At 49.3% G+C, this 14667-nt stretch overlaps 8 protein-coding genes and 1 non-coding gene across 9 annotated transcripts; 4 read left to right on the forward strand and 5 right to left on the reverse strand.

Moving 5' to 3' along the window:
• Window positions 1–729: 729 nt before the first annotated feature.
• Window positions 730–2480, forward strand: BDV38DRAFT_294692 (chlorogenic acid esterase precursor; the record flags this gene model as incomplete). The annotated part of the gene is made up of 4 exons (XM_032062545.1): window positions 730–1259; window positions 1343–1423; window positions 1484–1898; window positions 1956–2480. The coding sequence occupies 4 exons, from the start codon at window positions 730–732 to the stop codon at window positions 2478–2480; spliced, it is 1551 nt and encodes a 516-aa protein (XP_031911424.1).
• A 494-nt stretch (window positions 2481–2974) lies between these two features.
• On the reverse strand, window positions 2975–4435 carry BDV38DRAFT_294693 (putative proline oxidase Put1; the record flags this gene model as incomplete). The annotated part of the gene is made up of 2 exons (XM_032062546.1): window positions 2975–3815; window positions 3870–4435. The coding sequence occupies 2 exons, from the start codon at window positions 4433–4435 to the stop codon at window positions 2975–2977; spliced, it is 1407 nt and encodes a 468-aa protein (XP_031911425.1).
• A 469-nt stretch (window positions 4436–4904) lies between these two features.
• Window positions 4905–5831, reverse strand: BDV38DRAFT_284997 (pyrroline-5-carboxylate reductase; the record flags this gene model as incomplete). The annotated part of the gene is made up of 2 exons (XM_032060388.1): window positions 4905–5737; window positions 5798–5831. The coding sequence occupies 2 exons, from the start codon at window positions 5829–5831 to the stop codon at window positions 4905–4907; spliced, it is 867 nt and encodes a 288-aa protein (XP_031911426.1).
• Window positions 5832–6238: 407 nt separating this feature from the next.
• BDV38DRAFT_t167 lies at window positions 6239–6333 on the reverse strand. The gene has a single exon. It is a non-coding gene; the product is annotated as a tRNA-Pro (tRNA).
• Window positions 6334–6747: 414 nt separating this feature from the next.
• Window positions 6748–8080, reverse strand: BDV38DRAFT_284998 (NAD(P)/FAD-dependent oxidoreductase; the record flags this gene model as incomplete). The annotated part of the gene is made up of 2 exons (XM_032060389.1): window positions 6748–7561; window positions 7626–8080. The coding sequence occupies 2 exons, from the start codon at window positions 8078–8080 to the stop codon at window positions 6748–6750; spliced, it is 1269 nt and encodes a 422-aa protein (XP_031911427.1).
• Window positions 8081–8532: 452 nt separating this feature from the next.
• Window positions 8533–9470, forward strand: BDV38DRAFT_252674 (SDR family NAD(P)-dependent oxidoreductase). Its single transcript, XM_032055157.1, has 2 exons — window positions 8533–8712; window positions 8766–9470. Exons 1-2 carry the CDS (start codon window positions 8599–8601, stop codon window positions 9429–9431), a joined length of 780 nt encoding a protein of 259 aa, XP_031911428.1. The 5' UTR covers window positions 8533–8598; the 3' UTR covers window positions 9432–9470.
• A 115-nt stretch (window positions 9471–9585) lies between these two features.
• BDV38DRAFT_294699 (Alpha/Beta hydrolase protein) lies at window positions 9586–11153 on the reverse strand. Its single transcript, XM_032062547.1, has one exon. It carries the CDS (start codon window positions 11062–11064, stop codon window positions 9685–9687), a length of 1380 nt encoding a protein of 459 aa, XP_031911429.1. The 5' UTR covers window positions 11065–11153; the 3' UTR covers window positions 9586–9684.
• A 274-nt stretch (window positions 11154–11427) lies between these two features.
• BDV38DRAFT_285001 (Zn(II)2Cys6 transcription factor domain-containing protein) lies at window positions 11428–12972 on the forward strand (the record flags this gene model as incomplete). Its single annotated transcript, XM_032060390.1, has 4 exons — window positions 11428–11499; window positions 11551–12006; window positions 12066–12385; window positions 12441–12972. The coding sequence occupies 4 exons, from the start codon at window positions 11428–11430 to the stop codon at window positions 12970–12972; spliced, it is 1380 nt and encodes a 459-aa protein (XP_031911430.1).
• Window positions 12973–13121: 149 nt separating this feature from the next.
• Window positions 13122–14339, forward strand: BDV38DRAFT_252681 (SDR family oxidoreductase). The gene is made up of 3 exons (XM_032055158.1): window positions 13122–13431; window positions 13491–13804; window positions 13866–14339. Exons 1-3 carry the CDS (start codon window positions 13392–13394, stop codon window positions 14238–14240), a joined length of 729 nt encoding a protein of 242 aa, XP_031911431.1. The 5' UTR covers window positions 13122–13391; the 3' UTR covers window positions 14241–14339.
• Window positions 14340–14667: the final 328 nt, after the last annotated feature.

Consider the following 14667-nt stretch of genomic DNA (forward strand, 5'->3'; position numbering starts at 1 on the left):
CCCTTCCACACCCAGAGCATCCTTGGTCAAGATATCAATCAACCGATCACTCAATCAAAATTATAGTAACCTGTTAAAGCCTAGCTATTTAAATGTCTAGCCATGTAGGCGTCTCGCCAGTAAGGCAGAATTCTGATCCTGGGTACCTAAATCAAACGCAAAATATATATAAAAGATGTATAAAAGAATTATATAGCTTTTCCCACGACAAATATACCTACTACTGTACGTCTTCCAGTACTATTACCCTCTGTAACGACACTCATGGCTTTTTCGATAAGGCCAACAAAGGACTAAGTATTTCATGGCGTGTAAAGGGAGCATGTGCACGAATACCAGGGGAGATTGGCGATGGTAACATGGGTCGGAGAAGCCGGCCACGTAGATTTATATGTCCAATGCACTTCCCCACATCTTGGCTTTAGGAGCTTAGCTCTGAGAATCCGGGGGCCCGTGTCCTTCACCCCGCAGTGTCTGGGGTTTATAAAGGTGCGGCAAATCGCTTTTCCCTTAGTGTGTAGAATTCATAATTGTTCATCGTCATTTAAGTGCCTGAGCGAGCTTCGAAATGCCCACGCAAAATCGCTTTGCCGCAATTTCCCACAAATGGGGTGGCATTAAACTGCCATGAAAGAGGTATAAAAGAATGGAGTCGTCTTTTCAATCTGCCCTTTCTTTCTTCTCCCAGATAATTTGAGAATCTTTCCGAGTTAATTTTATTAAATCACCATGCTAGCCCGAGTCTGCCTCGCGGCACTTCTTTCCGCTGTCCCAGTCTTTGCTGTCCCAACTTCAAGCTCCAAGATAGCCAATACCGGACTTCTCGTCGAAACCACTAGCGGGTTAATCGAAGGATTTTTCAACTCTTCGGCCCCCGATGTCCGTCAATTTCTTGGTGTTCCTTTCGCCGAGCCACCTGTGGGGGACCTTCGCTTCGCGCGTCCCCAGGAGGCCCAATCCAAAGGGAAGGTGAAGGCACAAAAGCTTCCGAACTCCTGTATGCAGCAATTTAGTAACAGCTCTACCATTTACACGGAGTATGAGACGGAGTTCTTGATCAATGGTGGAAACTCTGAAGATTGTCTGTACCTTTCCATCTGGGCACCTCGGATTGAGAATATTCAATCCCAGCAACGCCCACTGCCAGTTCTCCTGTACATTCCCGGTGGTGGATTTACCAGTGGAGGTCAAAATTCCCTCTACAAAATTCCGGATCAATGGGTCCAGCGAACACAATCACACATAGTGATCGTCATGAAGTGAGTCTCTCTCTCTCTCTCTCTCTACCTTCAATACCAAGGTATTCATATTGCTTCATGGATCTGACACCAAAGTTCACCAGCTACCGTGTCAATATTTTCGGTTTTCCCAACGCGGCAGGGCTCGAGGACCAAAACCTTGGACTCTTGGATCAAAGACTAGCGTAGGAAATATCCCTCCATCGTACCTGACTTTATCATGATCATACTAAGTGATATTTTAGCGTCGAGTGGGTCCACGCCAATGTTGGTAACTTTGGGGGTGATCCGGAGAGAATCACACTCTGGGGCCAGTCAGCCGGTGCAGCCAGCTCCAGTGTTTACCCATACGGATACCCCGAAAACCCTCTCATAGCCGGTGTCATTGCAGACTCTGGAAGCCCAAGCATTGTCACCAATTCTGACACAGCGCATACCAACTTCACTTTCATCGCTGGGTTGGTGGGCTGTGGGAATCTCAGTACCGACGAGGAGCTCAGCTGTGTGCGAAAAGTCCCTGCCCAGACGCTAGAGAATGCCCTGTCATATTATGATAGCAATGGAACCGAGCCATCCGTCTCATTTACGCCCATCGTGGACAACAAGACCGTCTTTGCAAATTACACGCAGCGTATTTTGGATGGCAAGATTTCAAAGACGGTTCGTGCAATCCGCGATATTCTCCAAATATAACACTAACCCCCACAATTCGACCAGCCCTTGATCATCGGAAGCAACTCAAATGAAGGAGCTGGCTTTGTCTCGTTCACCCCCGATGGACCCGGTGCCGAAGCGCTGGCGACAGCCACGAAAATCATCTCCTGCCCTGTCAATCAAGAAGTGAAAAATCGCAACATTGGAGGTCTCCCGACATACCGCTACCAGTATGCTGGAAATTTCTCGAACATCTCTCCTTTGTCTTGGTTCGGTGCCTACCACAGTTCAGAACTACCGTTGCTTTTCGGTACCCACAACGAATACCGGGGTCGCTCTACTAAGTTTGAGTGGGAGGTTAGCTACGCGATGGAGGCTCTTTGGCTGTCCTTCGCTGAGGATCCTACGCGTGGACCGGCACGCGTGGCAATTGGTGATGTCTCTGGTAATCCGAACAATGAGAGTTACTTTGCTTGGCCAGAATTCAAGCAGGGAAGCTCTAACATGTTGCTCTTTGCCAAGGATAATAAGCTTATGCAGCTGATTTCTTCAGAGGGCATTGATAAATCCTGTAGAGATTTGGTATGAAAGAGGGGGGGGGGTGTTTCTTGTTCGTATCGGGGAATGAAATGTGAGCTTACTAGTTCTTATTGTCATCTCAAATGAATGGACATTCCTGACCGTGACCGTATATATGATGTTTATTCTATCATAGAACACTGACAAGGTTCCACTTATGCAGTGCTGGTCATGGTCACACTGTAACCCTAATAGAGCTTTTTTATATCAGGGGTGTTGCAGGAATACCGTTGTTAATATGATTGGACCTGCTTGCAGCTATAGGATCTACTTCCATAGTAGTGATTGATAGCGAGCAGGGATCAGGTACCTATCTCATAAATTTATTCATAGTGATTCGCTGGCTACTCAATACAATGTTATTGGGTTTTTTTTGGATTTGTTGGGCTAATCAGTATCAGCATGTCGATCGTTACAGCATAATCCGTGCGATTGAAATAGAATCAAAGGCCACGCCAGAATGAAAAAAAGAAGCTACTGCATCCATGCAGCTAGAAAGACATTCACCATCTTAATCCGATCCGTCGCCATGCTTCCCTCCTCATCGCCGCTGCCGTATCCTGTGTTCTCACTACAGCCCCCTGGTTCTCAACTGCCCGACGCAACAAGAAATGAAGACACTCCTCGGTAGTCCCCCACGCCAGACACTTGAAGACCTTAGGGAACACAGATGCCTCCACGGGGCTTTTTCCGCTCAGTGGCTCGTCGGACTCCGGTCGATACTCGGCCAATAATCCGCAGCTCACCTCATCCGCCATACCCTGCAATTGGCCCATCTCCAGGGGGATCGTGGGTAAGCCGTTGAGAATCCGATGTCTCGAAATGGAGTATGCTCTCCGGACGCTCTCTGCATTATGTGTTGCGACGAAAAGCCTAGCATCCGGAAACTTTGTGTCCTGTAATTCTTGGAACGGGGATTGCCGCGAGAGCAGACTCTCCACGATATGGTTGTAATTTCGATCTGTGTCAGCTTTGGTATCGTGAATCCTCTCCCGGATATCATGTTGGATGTACGCGCCCCGGACTAACTTGATTCCCAGCGCCCAGCCTTCCTTTCCGGCGAGAGTAAGATGGCGATGGATGTTTTCGGCGGACGATTTCAAATATGCCTGAACGGTGTTGATCACGACCACCCTGCCGTCGCGGTTGAATTGTCTCATGAGATCGATCGTCCAGGCATCAATGGCTGGTTGGAAGATCTGTTGCTCGGCGTCGATCCAGAACCGAGAACCCTGGGCTGCAGTTGCTTCACAGATTTCCGTAATGGCCTGCTTGATGCGTGGTGGTGGGACGGGATCACCGCGAGCGAGAGCTTCAACGGCTGCAGGGCCGGCGCCGGTGAATCTAATTCTGTCAGTATATCTGGCGTATACCAATTCCATTTTGGTCGGGCCATACTTGATATTCATGTAGTCTCCTTTGCCGACCATTCTCAGTGTCCGTAAATTACCCTCTTTCCATTCGTCCACGGCACGGTCTTCCATAGCCTGTGCATTCTTCCATTCTTGCACGTGGGAACCGGCTGCATCGATCTTTGCGACGGACTCCCGGGCATATCCGAGGATAACGCCCTTGAAGCCAAGGGTTTTCATGTCCTGGACCGTTTTACGGACTTCCGTCTCATTGACGCCCGCGCAGAAGTGGTTGTAGATGGTTGCGCGGAGAATGTAGTTCATGATAGGGTTCTTGGAGGGACTCAGCAGCGGCGACTTAGACTCCACCACATATTTCAACACCGCGATGGATGGTTTCAAAAGCGGCGACGCCATTGCTGACGTCAGGAATAAAGAGCGAAGCAGCGTCTTCGTCGGCAAGTCGGCGAGAGGCGCCTTCTTCTGCACAGGCGATAGATGGAGGACCGCATTGTGAGCGGACGACGACGGCGACGCCGCCGCATCGGCCAGCGACTTGGACGAAGAGTAGAACCTTTCCGGCTTGCGGGGCCAGAATACCTTCGGCTTCATTTTGATCGAGTTGTGTCTGACAGGGACTGGTGTGATCTCATGCTACACTATTTATCTTACGAGTTTCCTCGCTCGTGGGAGGGGTATGCCTGCCATCCGCACTTTTTCCTCCGGGGTCATTGATAGGCGGCTTGAAGACCGATTGGTCTTTGGGCGAGGATCATCGTTAATCTGGGGGGTGGTAGTTGTCGTTGACCGAATAAGCTCTGAACAGATGGCTGTCGGAGGGGCATCCGCATCTTGGGCTCGGTTAGGGTTTCCGCGCGGAGATTACATGCGCTTTTCTCCTTGCTTCGTCGTCCACGTATACAACCTTTTCCAGGATGGGAAGACACACCGACACGAGGATGGCTCGGTTCCTTTGGAAGTTCATATTCATGTCTAAACCAATCATGTAATGCCGCACCTTCCACATACATAGGTAACCCCATACAGACAACCAAATCCTAACCCTAACTTCACCTTGAATCTAGTTCTCCCCCCTCAAATGTTTAATCCCCCTAACCAACGCCTCAGCATACGCCCCCCGAACCCCATTCTTCTCGAGGGCATACAGACCCTGAATGGTACACCCCCTAGGCGAAGAAATACTCTCCCTCAAAACCGCCGGATGGACTCCCTCCCTCAACAAGCCAGCCAACCCCTCCAACACCTGCGCCGACACCTCCATCGCATCCGGCCGGCGAAACCCCTCCATAACAGCCCCATCCATAATCCCATCAACAGCAAGAGTCATCAGCGCCATCGCCGCCCCAGAAACCATCGACCCAACATCCACCAAATCCGGCGCCACAAACTTCACCGTGCCAATCTGCTCAAAGATCCACTTCAGAATCTCCGCCCGGTCCTTCGAGAGCGCCGGATTCTCTTCGATAATAGTTATGGACTGCCGCAATCGCGCCGCCACATTCGGCATGGCCGTTACAATCACCGGTCGGTTTGCGGCCTGGGTTGAGTGATCCCCCTCATATATGTACTTCATGATCTCGGCTGGCGTCTTGCCTGCCATGACGCTGATCACGAATTTCCCGGCCAGTGCTTCCGCTACGCCCGGCTCCGAGAGAATACTTGGGGCAAGGAACGGCTTGCACGCTAGTAGGATGATGTCTGCTTGTTCCATAACCTTGACGTTGGACCCGCGCAAAACTACCACCCGTTCTGAATCTGCGCGATATTTGTCGTTCAGCTTGTTGGCTGAGGCCGCGCTCTTGGTACCCGCTATGAAGTTGGTGATTTTGGAGTTTTGGGGCTCCAAGCGAGTGGCCTCTAGCAGGCCGTCTAGGATTGCGGAGCCCATGTTTCCTGGATGTTTCTTGTTAGTGGGTTCTATCTAGTGTAGGTCCCGTGTGGTTGAGGGCGTACCGCAGCCGATGAATCCGAGGGTTGTCATTTTCATTGTGAGGATTTATGTTCTGTTTTGGAGTTGTGGTGGTTGTGGTTGAGGTTGAGGTTGGTTCTTGGAGGTGCTGGTTTGTTGTGGTTTGGAAGATGAATGTTGGTTGTGCTTAAACTGTCGGGGGCAGGTTCCGAACTTGAGTCATTGATATGGTTATCTTCGGACGTCATCGCCGGGCGGTCATTGATGTGGTGTTGGGCCTTGGGAAAAGATGGTGGAGCACGCAAGTATCGTCTATTGAGCTGGCTAAGGTATTACACAACCTGTGGTTTATGTGTCTAGGTCAACGACATACCTTTACGTGTGAGCGTCGGCTATGTGCGAGACCCTCTATAAAAAGAGAGCGAGGGAGATTCAACAATTAAAAATGTTGACAAAAAACGAATAATCATTTGAATTCAATGATCGGCCCGAGCCGCGGATCGAACGCGGGACCTCTCGCACAATAGTGTTGCTTGGGTTAACGCCCTAAGCGAGAATCATACCACTAGACCACCCGGGCAATTATGGAAAACTGTGCTTGTTTTTTGAATCTATAAAGCTAAATAATAATAGATTTCAAACCCGAACATCCAAGGTATTAGAATCAATCATTTCTGGTGTAGGTTGTGCAATGACATGCATTTCGTGGGTGACTCGGATGTATATCAAGTGACTAAAGTATTATAAGAAGTGTAAAACTATTGACATTACGGGTAGATGAATATTATGGGGTTTTGCGTGTTAGTGGTTGTTGCTATGGTAGGGCTACTACTTATATATAATCATTATTCCTGTATTTTAGGGTTAGCTACTCGATGGGCCAACTCGGAATAATTCTGTATCCCACCGGACTCCTCGTCTATACAATGAGGGTTCAAATATACACTAAATCCCAATACGCCGATACCGAGTATACCAGCCAGGAGAACTGCATCTATAGTCCCAACTCACTCACATCCGCTCTCGGCGGCACACCCTCCACCATATCTGCTACTACCCTTCCAGTCCCCAACGACAACGAGATCCCCCAAGGACCATGTCCAGCAGCCACAAAGACACCGCCGTGTCCAGTAGTCCTTACTCCATTTCCCAGCAAATCATCATCTACCTTGCACACCACAGGCGTTCCCCGGTCGGAAACAGGACGGAAGCACAATCCCTCACGAAGAACCTCCAGATCATTCATGTTGCGCATCTCATCACCCTCGTCCATGATCCTACCCATTAACTGGGCCGACACTGACTCTAGCCTCCTCATCTCATTCCGATCGATCAAATCACGAGACTCTTCTGCCCGACCCGGCAGCGGCAGATCCGGATCATTCAGGCCAGCAATGTAGATCTCGCCGCCCTGTCGCGAGAAGATCTCCGGGCTGAAGCCACAAGAGAAGGGGTTTTCACTAAAGATAGCATGAGACCGGCCACCGTATATCTGTTGCTCGTGTTCCAAGGTATGTCTCGGAGAACGAAGGACGAGAGAATATCCAGCCAACTGCGAGACGGGGATGGAGATCTGAGCGGAAGGAAAAAGCTCCTCGAAGACACGAGACGTCCAAGCTCCGGCACAAATAACAAGATGGGTACATGGAATCGTACACTCTTCTCGTGAGATGAGATCAACGATTCTGACCCCAGTAATGGTGCCACCCTCGTCTGTGACAAGTGAAATAGCCCTAGCTGGATGATGAAGCGTAACGCCACGAGATATAGCAGTATCCATGAGAAACCGACATAATTTTAACGGATCACTGAATAATCATTAGCCTACTAACATCAAACACTTTGAAAAAAAAAAAAAGGTCAATAACCAACACCTGGGCAGTATCAACGTCACTAATCCTCTCCACCTTGACACCCGACCGAACCGTCAACCAAGCCGGAACCCCCATCCCAGTCCCCCGAGTCGACCCAGAAGCTGTCTCCGCTCGACTAGCTCCCCTATCCATCCAGTCATCATCGTGAGTACGATTCCCCCTCTTGATGGTTGCATCGTAGCTTAATGCCGTCCCTTTCATATATCCCCATTTCTCCACCCCACCATGTTCAACAGCCAGACTCTCATGTAAACGAAACGAAAGCTCCCCTAAAGAAGCAACATCCGGCCCAAACCAATCCTTGGCCAAGAATCCAGCCGCATACCCAGACGCAGAGCTGAATAGTTCCGATGAGGATTCAATGATATGGATTTCTTCTGCTGGATGGGTCTCAGATAGGTAGTAGGCTGTTGCGGAACCGATGATCCCTCCACCGAGGATTACAGTTGGCATTTTGGGGGTTTGTGGTATTTTATGTTTTGGCCTGGGATTGGGATTGGGATTGTGTTCCTGATCTTGATTAAAGTAGATCGGGACCTGACATGTACTCAATGAGGGACGGTTACATTGGGTTAGTTGTCTTTATCTCGCGGGGTATTTAATTGGGGAAGTGCGGAGATTGGGCTTGAGGGGTGTGGATCTTTGATCTTATCCTTATCTCCAGGGGAGATCTGGGATTTTGTGGTAGTGGTTTCTGTGCAATTACTGGGGGATGAGGATGAGGGTAATGATAGTGCGATTTATCAACTATAGAGTATGAGATGGATAAATTTGAGTCCATTCCTCAGGCACCAATGATGTCATTTTCAATCAGCAATGCCTAGATTCTCAGGCGGCGGGCGAAGCATTCCGAGAATCTTCGGGGAAAGTGACTTTTGATCTCCCCAACTGGGGATTTAGATAGACGTAGAGACCCGCGACAAGGTATCAAGGCATATATACTACATACATTCGTCATTCTATAACCCAAGATGGTTGCAAACACCAGACCACAAACATTAGCCGGCAAAGTCGCCATTGTGACAGGCGCAACGAGAGGAATCGGCGCTGGGCTGGCTGAAGAATTAGCCCGTCGAGGAGCTAAAGCCAGTATAACCTGAACCCCCATTCATCCTACTATATCTAATAACCCAATCAGGTCCTGATAACATACACATCAGCAAGCAGCGAATCCGTCGCTGACCAAATGATCGAGAGAATCGAAAGTTTCAACAACGGCGCCACAGCAGCCAAAGTCCGCGCCGATCTGCGCGATCTATCCGCTGGACAAACGATCGTCGAAGCCTCGATGCAAGCATTCGGCCCTAACATCGATATACTAGTTAACAACGCCGGCGTGGAGGTGGTAAAGCCCCTTTGTGATCTTACAGTGGAAGACTACAACCTCGTTTACGACCTCAACGTCCGCGGCGCTATCTTTCTAACCCAGGCTGTTCTCCCACATCTGCGCGCACCCGGTCGAATCATCAATATTAGTTCCGTCGGTGCACGGGCCGGATTCGCCAATCTGTCGATTTATTGCTCGTCCAAGGCTGCCTTGGAGGGCTTGACGCGCTGCTGGGCTGCGGAGCTGGGGAATACCGGGCATACGGTGAATGCTGTTAACCCGGGGCCGGTGCAGACGGCTTTACTGGAGAATATTCCCAGGGAATTGGTGGAGATGCAGAAGTCTGTTACGCCGGTTGAGCATCGGGTTGGGACTATTGATGACGTTGCGCAGGTGGTTGCTTGGCTTGCGTCTGAGGAGAGTCGGTGGGTTTCGGGACAGGCGATTTCTACTTCTGGGGGCTTCGCGATGTATTGATTCTTGGGCGGGTTGGGTGATGCAGGTGGTAGATTGAAGTCAAATAGACTGTTTGGTATATAAATGGTTGGATTTTGTAAACATTGTAAAAGAGAGACCACGTTGATTGTTCCATCTGAGTATAACAATTGCTAAGGAGAGACAAATACTGTATGGATAATGTATCCACGCGTTGTGTGCGAAAGACACAGTCTAGTTCTGATATGTACACGACTTCCTATATGTGCGTGCCTCTGTACCCACCCCCTAAATATTAGATGCTTGCGATTTGCGCAGCTTCCGGATCGGTCACCATGTGAGTAGCATCAAAAGGCTGATGTGTAATGGTGCTGCAGTTTCTTGTAGTCTTCCAACCAGCGAAGCGCCCATCAATAAAGGCTAACCACTCAGGGGAACTCGCAGTCAGCACGTCAGAGTGATCCATTCCCGGATACAACCTGAGGTGAGCTTCGTTCCCGTAACGACAGGTGTCTTTGAAAGAGCTGACAGTGATCTGGGGCAAGACGGCCGTGTCATTTAAACCCTGGATGATCATCATAGGCTCTCCAGCCTTATCACCATTGGCGGGAGCAACCATATCTTGCCACTTCTGAAAATCCGTATTGTCCTTAATTGCCGAAGTAAAGAGGTCCGAAGGCTTTAGTTCATACACGAGGGACATGATACCGTAATTGCATGCTTGTGCCATGTTGGCAATCTTGGTTCGATTCTGGAGTGTTTCGGCAAACGGCGCGCGGCTCATATTTGGGAAGACACGCTCAATGGCAAACGGGAGCCAGATTGTTTCATAGAGAATGTCGTATGATGCGTAATTGGAGGTCTGAGATAGTGATTCGATACCAAGTAGAGTCATGTCATAAATCTTGGAGGCAGGTGCTAATGCGACAGTGCCGAGATACTTTCCAGCGGCTCCAGTTTGAAGCAACTGACTCTCTGAAAGCTTCCAGACAGAGCCGCCGCCTTGAGAATGTCCGACGCCCATCCATCCATCTGTAAAAAGTCCAGGGAAAGCTTTCCGAGCGGCAACCATACCATAATAGAGATCATTGGCATGCGCAGGGAAACTAAGGTATTTATGCTCCGTGTAGTTGTTTCCAAGGCCAGCGTAGTCAGGCGCGACTATAGCGTAGCCCTTCTCAATGAGAATACTCCAGCTGGTATAGTCGTACAGAGTTGGGGTGGTAGAGGGTGGGCATCCAGCAAAGACGCCGATGGTACCGTGGGCGTAGGCAATGACCGGGTACTTTTTGTCCTTTCGGAACGATGTATAGGGTATTCCGATGAACCCGGTAGCCGGAACGAGGGACCCGTTTAGGTCTCGAGAAGTATACTGGAAGCGATAGGCAGACATTCCATTGATAACATCTAGGCCATCGGGGTCAATGGCTTCAAACTTCAACAGATCACCGGGCTGGGACCGGGAGAAATTGGCTGCCGTGGCATAAAAGCCGAATTCAAAATTAGTCCCGAACAGTGTCCGGTCTTCGGCCTGTGCATAGTTGAAAACTGCCTGGCAAGTAGCATCGCATCCGTAGGTCTCGAGGGTTGAAGTAGATAGGTTAAAGTTTGCAGCAGCTGTGGCAGCAGTCAAAGATGGGATGGTCAAGCCGAGAAGTATAGTCAATGCTAACATGGTTGACCGTACGGAAATATGAGGACTAGATACGAGCTATGAAGAACGAGATATAACAGAAGTTCGCCGAGAAGATAGGGCGACTCTCATGTTTTATAGAGACCTCAAACGACGACCAACGTATATGAATTCGTCACCTTCCTGTAGGATAGGGTTTCGTTTCCCGACCCCGGATAAATGCCACTATTCCACTTTGGGAAACAATATCGCGAAAGTGGGGAAACAAACCCTAGAACAGGAACCTCGGGCAGTTAAATTCTGTATCGACTTCGCATTTGTCTTTGTCTTGTCGTTCCGAATGACTCATTAATAACAGGCAAACTTGTCACTGGATGGCGGTCGGTAGTTATCGAATTCGGCAGAATGCCCTGTGGTGCACATGATAGTCGCCGTCTTGGTCACCGGTGCGAACGCTGCCGGAGAGATCATATCAAAGTATGCTGTATCCATACCCCCTGGACTTTTCATTCATGCTGATCCACTTAGTGTGACGGATCTCGGCCATGCCTTGCCTGCAAGCGAAAGGGAGTGGAGTGTGCCTCGCCATGCGCATCGGGAACCACGTTGTCCATTGTCCAAAGTTATCCTTCCCTTGACCCACGGCCATGCAAGCCACTATCCACCGACAGGTCTGGGCACTATACCAATGCATTCTTCTTTGCTCTTGGGTTCTCACCAACACTCCTGACCGTGTTTTCTATTAATGCAATGGCGTCAATGATCCAGGAGAACAAGATACTCCAAGATACAGTCTCACTCTTAGGCGGCTATTACGCCTCTCGTAACCCGAATTTGCTGACATTCTCGAAGAATGAGAAAAGAGGCCTAGTCAGTCAATGGAGCCAGCTGCAGAGATCGGTTGCACTTGGCATCAAAGAGGTGGCCAGTGATGGCAAACCGGATGTCCTTCTAGCCTGTGCTCTCCTGCTAAGTTTCGTTCAGGTAATGACTATTTGGCCACCATAGTATAGAATTTACGATTCTTGGCTTACAAACTCTAGATTCTGGATGACATTTCAGGGAGATCATGGTGTGCGTGGGTTTGCCATTTGCATGCCTTTGTTTGGCGAAATGGGAAATCTTCCGCCCCATTGACACCTCTCCTGCGGTCGATGTGCAGGCTAGCCCGTATCATGAATGCCTTGAGGGCTCTTTGTCTCGAGCAAGACCTTGACTTTGCGCCATCCTCTCGTTCGCACGATTTGGGTTCACGGGTGGACCATCTGCCTTCGCATGGGCCGGATACATCCGCATTGTCCGATGATCAGCTCCTGGACTACTTCTGTGAAGACCTTGAGATGTGGGCTAAGTTACAGTGGTTGTAAGCAGTATTTTGTTCTTCGGGTAGGCAGGAGAGTGAAATTAACAAATTCCAGGACGGCGGATTGGAAGACCAAGAGCAATGAGTTAGGTCTGCAGCTGGATCCTGCAAATCGCAAATTCCCTCGAAGGAAGTTATCTGAACACGAATACAAGGGCATCGAATTGACCTGTATTGCGTCCCGATTCCAGCGGGATATCATTGACTCTCTGCTATGGTACACTAGCGAGAATGGCAGGAACCTTACGAACGTCATGTTAGCGTTTTACTACTGCGCTAACGTCGATATTTCGCTGATGTTTTGCGATTCGGTCTGGCTCTCTCTGAATTGTGAACTTCCAGTTATGGCACACCAGATGAGTTATGAACAAGCCACGAATGCCCTGGAACATGCCGAAAATGGTCTTCAAAATTCGTACCTTGAGGCTATTTTCTACGCCCCGACTCTGTATACAGTCAGCATGACGAGGAGATACAAATCTGAACGGGGTCGCATAGTGGATTTTATTCGTAAACTGAAGCAGAAAGGTTTTCTCATTGCTGATCAGTTCTTATCCGCGATTGAAGAAGCGTGGGCTACTCAATGAGTGCAATTTTGTACAACACCTAAGCTAGAGCAGTAAGCTGTTGTGCTCGGCCGGAATTCGAGCATTATGAGTTCTGATGTGACTCCTGAGAGTAGCTTTGGTTGATCCCTTCTTTCGATGAGGTGGAGCTAGTGGTAAAATGCCATAATCGGAAGACAGCGAGTTTGATTATAAATGAGGTTGAGATAGATATATAAGTATCACTAAAGGAAGAGAGTTGCTTATCGATGCAGCACCCCACATGATGGTCGATGCCTGAGGTATCTGCCCCTCATCTGGTGCAGAAATTACATCACCGCCAATGGGAGCTCATCACTTTTCCACTCCTTCTACCCCCGTACCTTCCAAGCCAATCCAAACCAAACAACGCCTCCCCTCACTCATCCCAAAGCCTGTTCCCATAAACCCGGCCTCGGAAAATGTCTGCCAAAACAATTATTGTCACCGGTGCCTCGAGAGGTCAGGAAAACTACATCAGAGCCGTCAATACCGGCGTTATTAACAAAGATCTACTGCAGGTATCGGTCTCGCAATCGCAAAGTACCTCCTCACCTCCCCTCAATCGCACAATGTCGTCGTGATCGCTCGTAGTGTCGAGCCCCTTCAGAAGCTTAAGGAGCAATATTCCAAGCAGGTGGAGGTGCTCAATGGCGATCTCGCCGATTTGTCCATCGGCCAGAAGGCTGTCGACCTAGCTCTCAAGTCATTCGGCCGTTTGGACGGAATGGTATTGAACCATGGTGTGCTGGGACAAGTGGGCAAGATTGCTCAAGCCGATCCTGAGCAGTGGAAACACGGATTCGACGTGAACTTCATCAGCTTTGTTGCCTTTGTGAGTTCCATAAGTTTCCTAACAAGGTGTCAAGGTGGATGGACATTGATTGGTTGGGCAGATCAAAGCTGGTCTTCCGGCGCTTCGCGAGACGAAGGGCAAGCTTGTCTTCACTTCTTCCGGTGCTGCCGTGTCGGCTTACAGAGGTTGGGGTCTGTATGGTGCAACCAAGGCCGCGATGAACCATCTTGCGCTTAGCTTGGGCGAGGAAGAGCCTGACGTTACGACAATCTCCATTCGGCCCGGTATGGTTGACACCGAGATGCAACGCGAGCTGAGAGAAGACCACGCTACGACGCTGGAACCCCAGGTCCATTCCAAGTTTACTACGGTCCACAAGGAGGGAAAACTCCTCAAACCCGAACAGCCTGGTCATGTCATGGCTAAGTTGGTGCTTGATGGCCCCAAGGAACTATCCGGCAAATTTCTATCGTAAGTTTCTACGACCCTTGATCCTACGACAAAGCTGACCCCAAACAGGTGGAACGACAAGGCCCTGGATGCCTTCCAGGCGTAAATTACAACCTATCAGCTTTACAGACAGTTAGCCTAAACCGCCATATGAGAATATCATAAATATAGAACAGCAAAGTGGTGTAGTAATCAGCCGAAAGATGAAAAGCAGGTACATTTTCATAAGCATTAGATGCAGAGCACCTTCATACTTAGCATGGAATGTGTATTTGTTCATCATACAAAGTTGTAGATATAAGAAAACAGCTCGAAGCTTACCTTGTCATAACAGGTTCAAAACAATGTGGTCCGACTCGTAAGCCACGAGCAAAATTTCTAGATTACTTCAGGACTGTTAGTGAAGGCCACAAAAATTTCTTCACGACACAGCAAAAGAGTGGAAATAATTT

The sequence above is a fragment of the Aspergillus pseudotamarii genome (genome assembly GCF_009193445.1).
Source record: "Aspergillus pseudotamarii strain CBS 117625 unplaced genomic scaffold BDV38scaffold_44, whole genome shotgun sequence".
NCBI classification, from domain to species: Eukaryota; Fungi; Ascomycota; class Eurotiomycetes; order Eurotiales; family Aspergillaceae; genus Aspergillus; species Aspergillus pseudotamarii.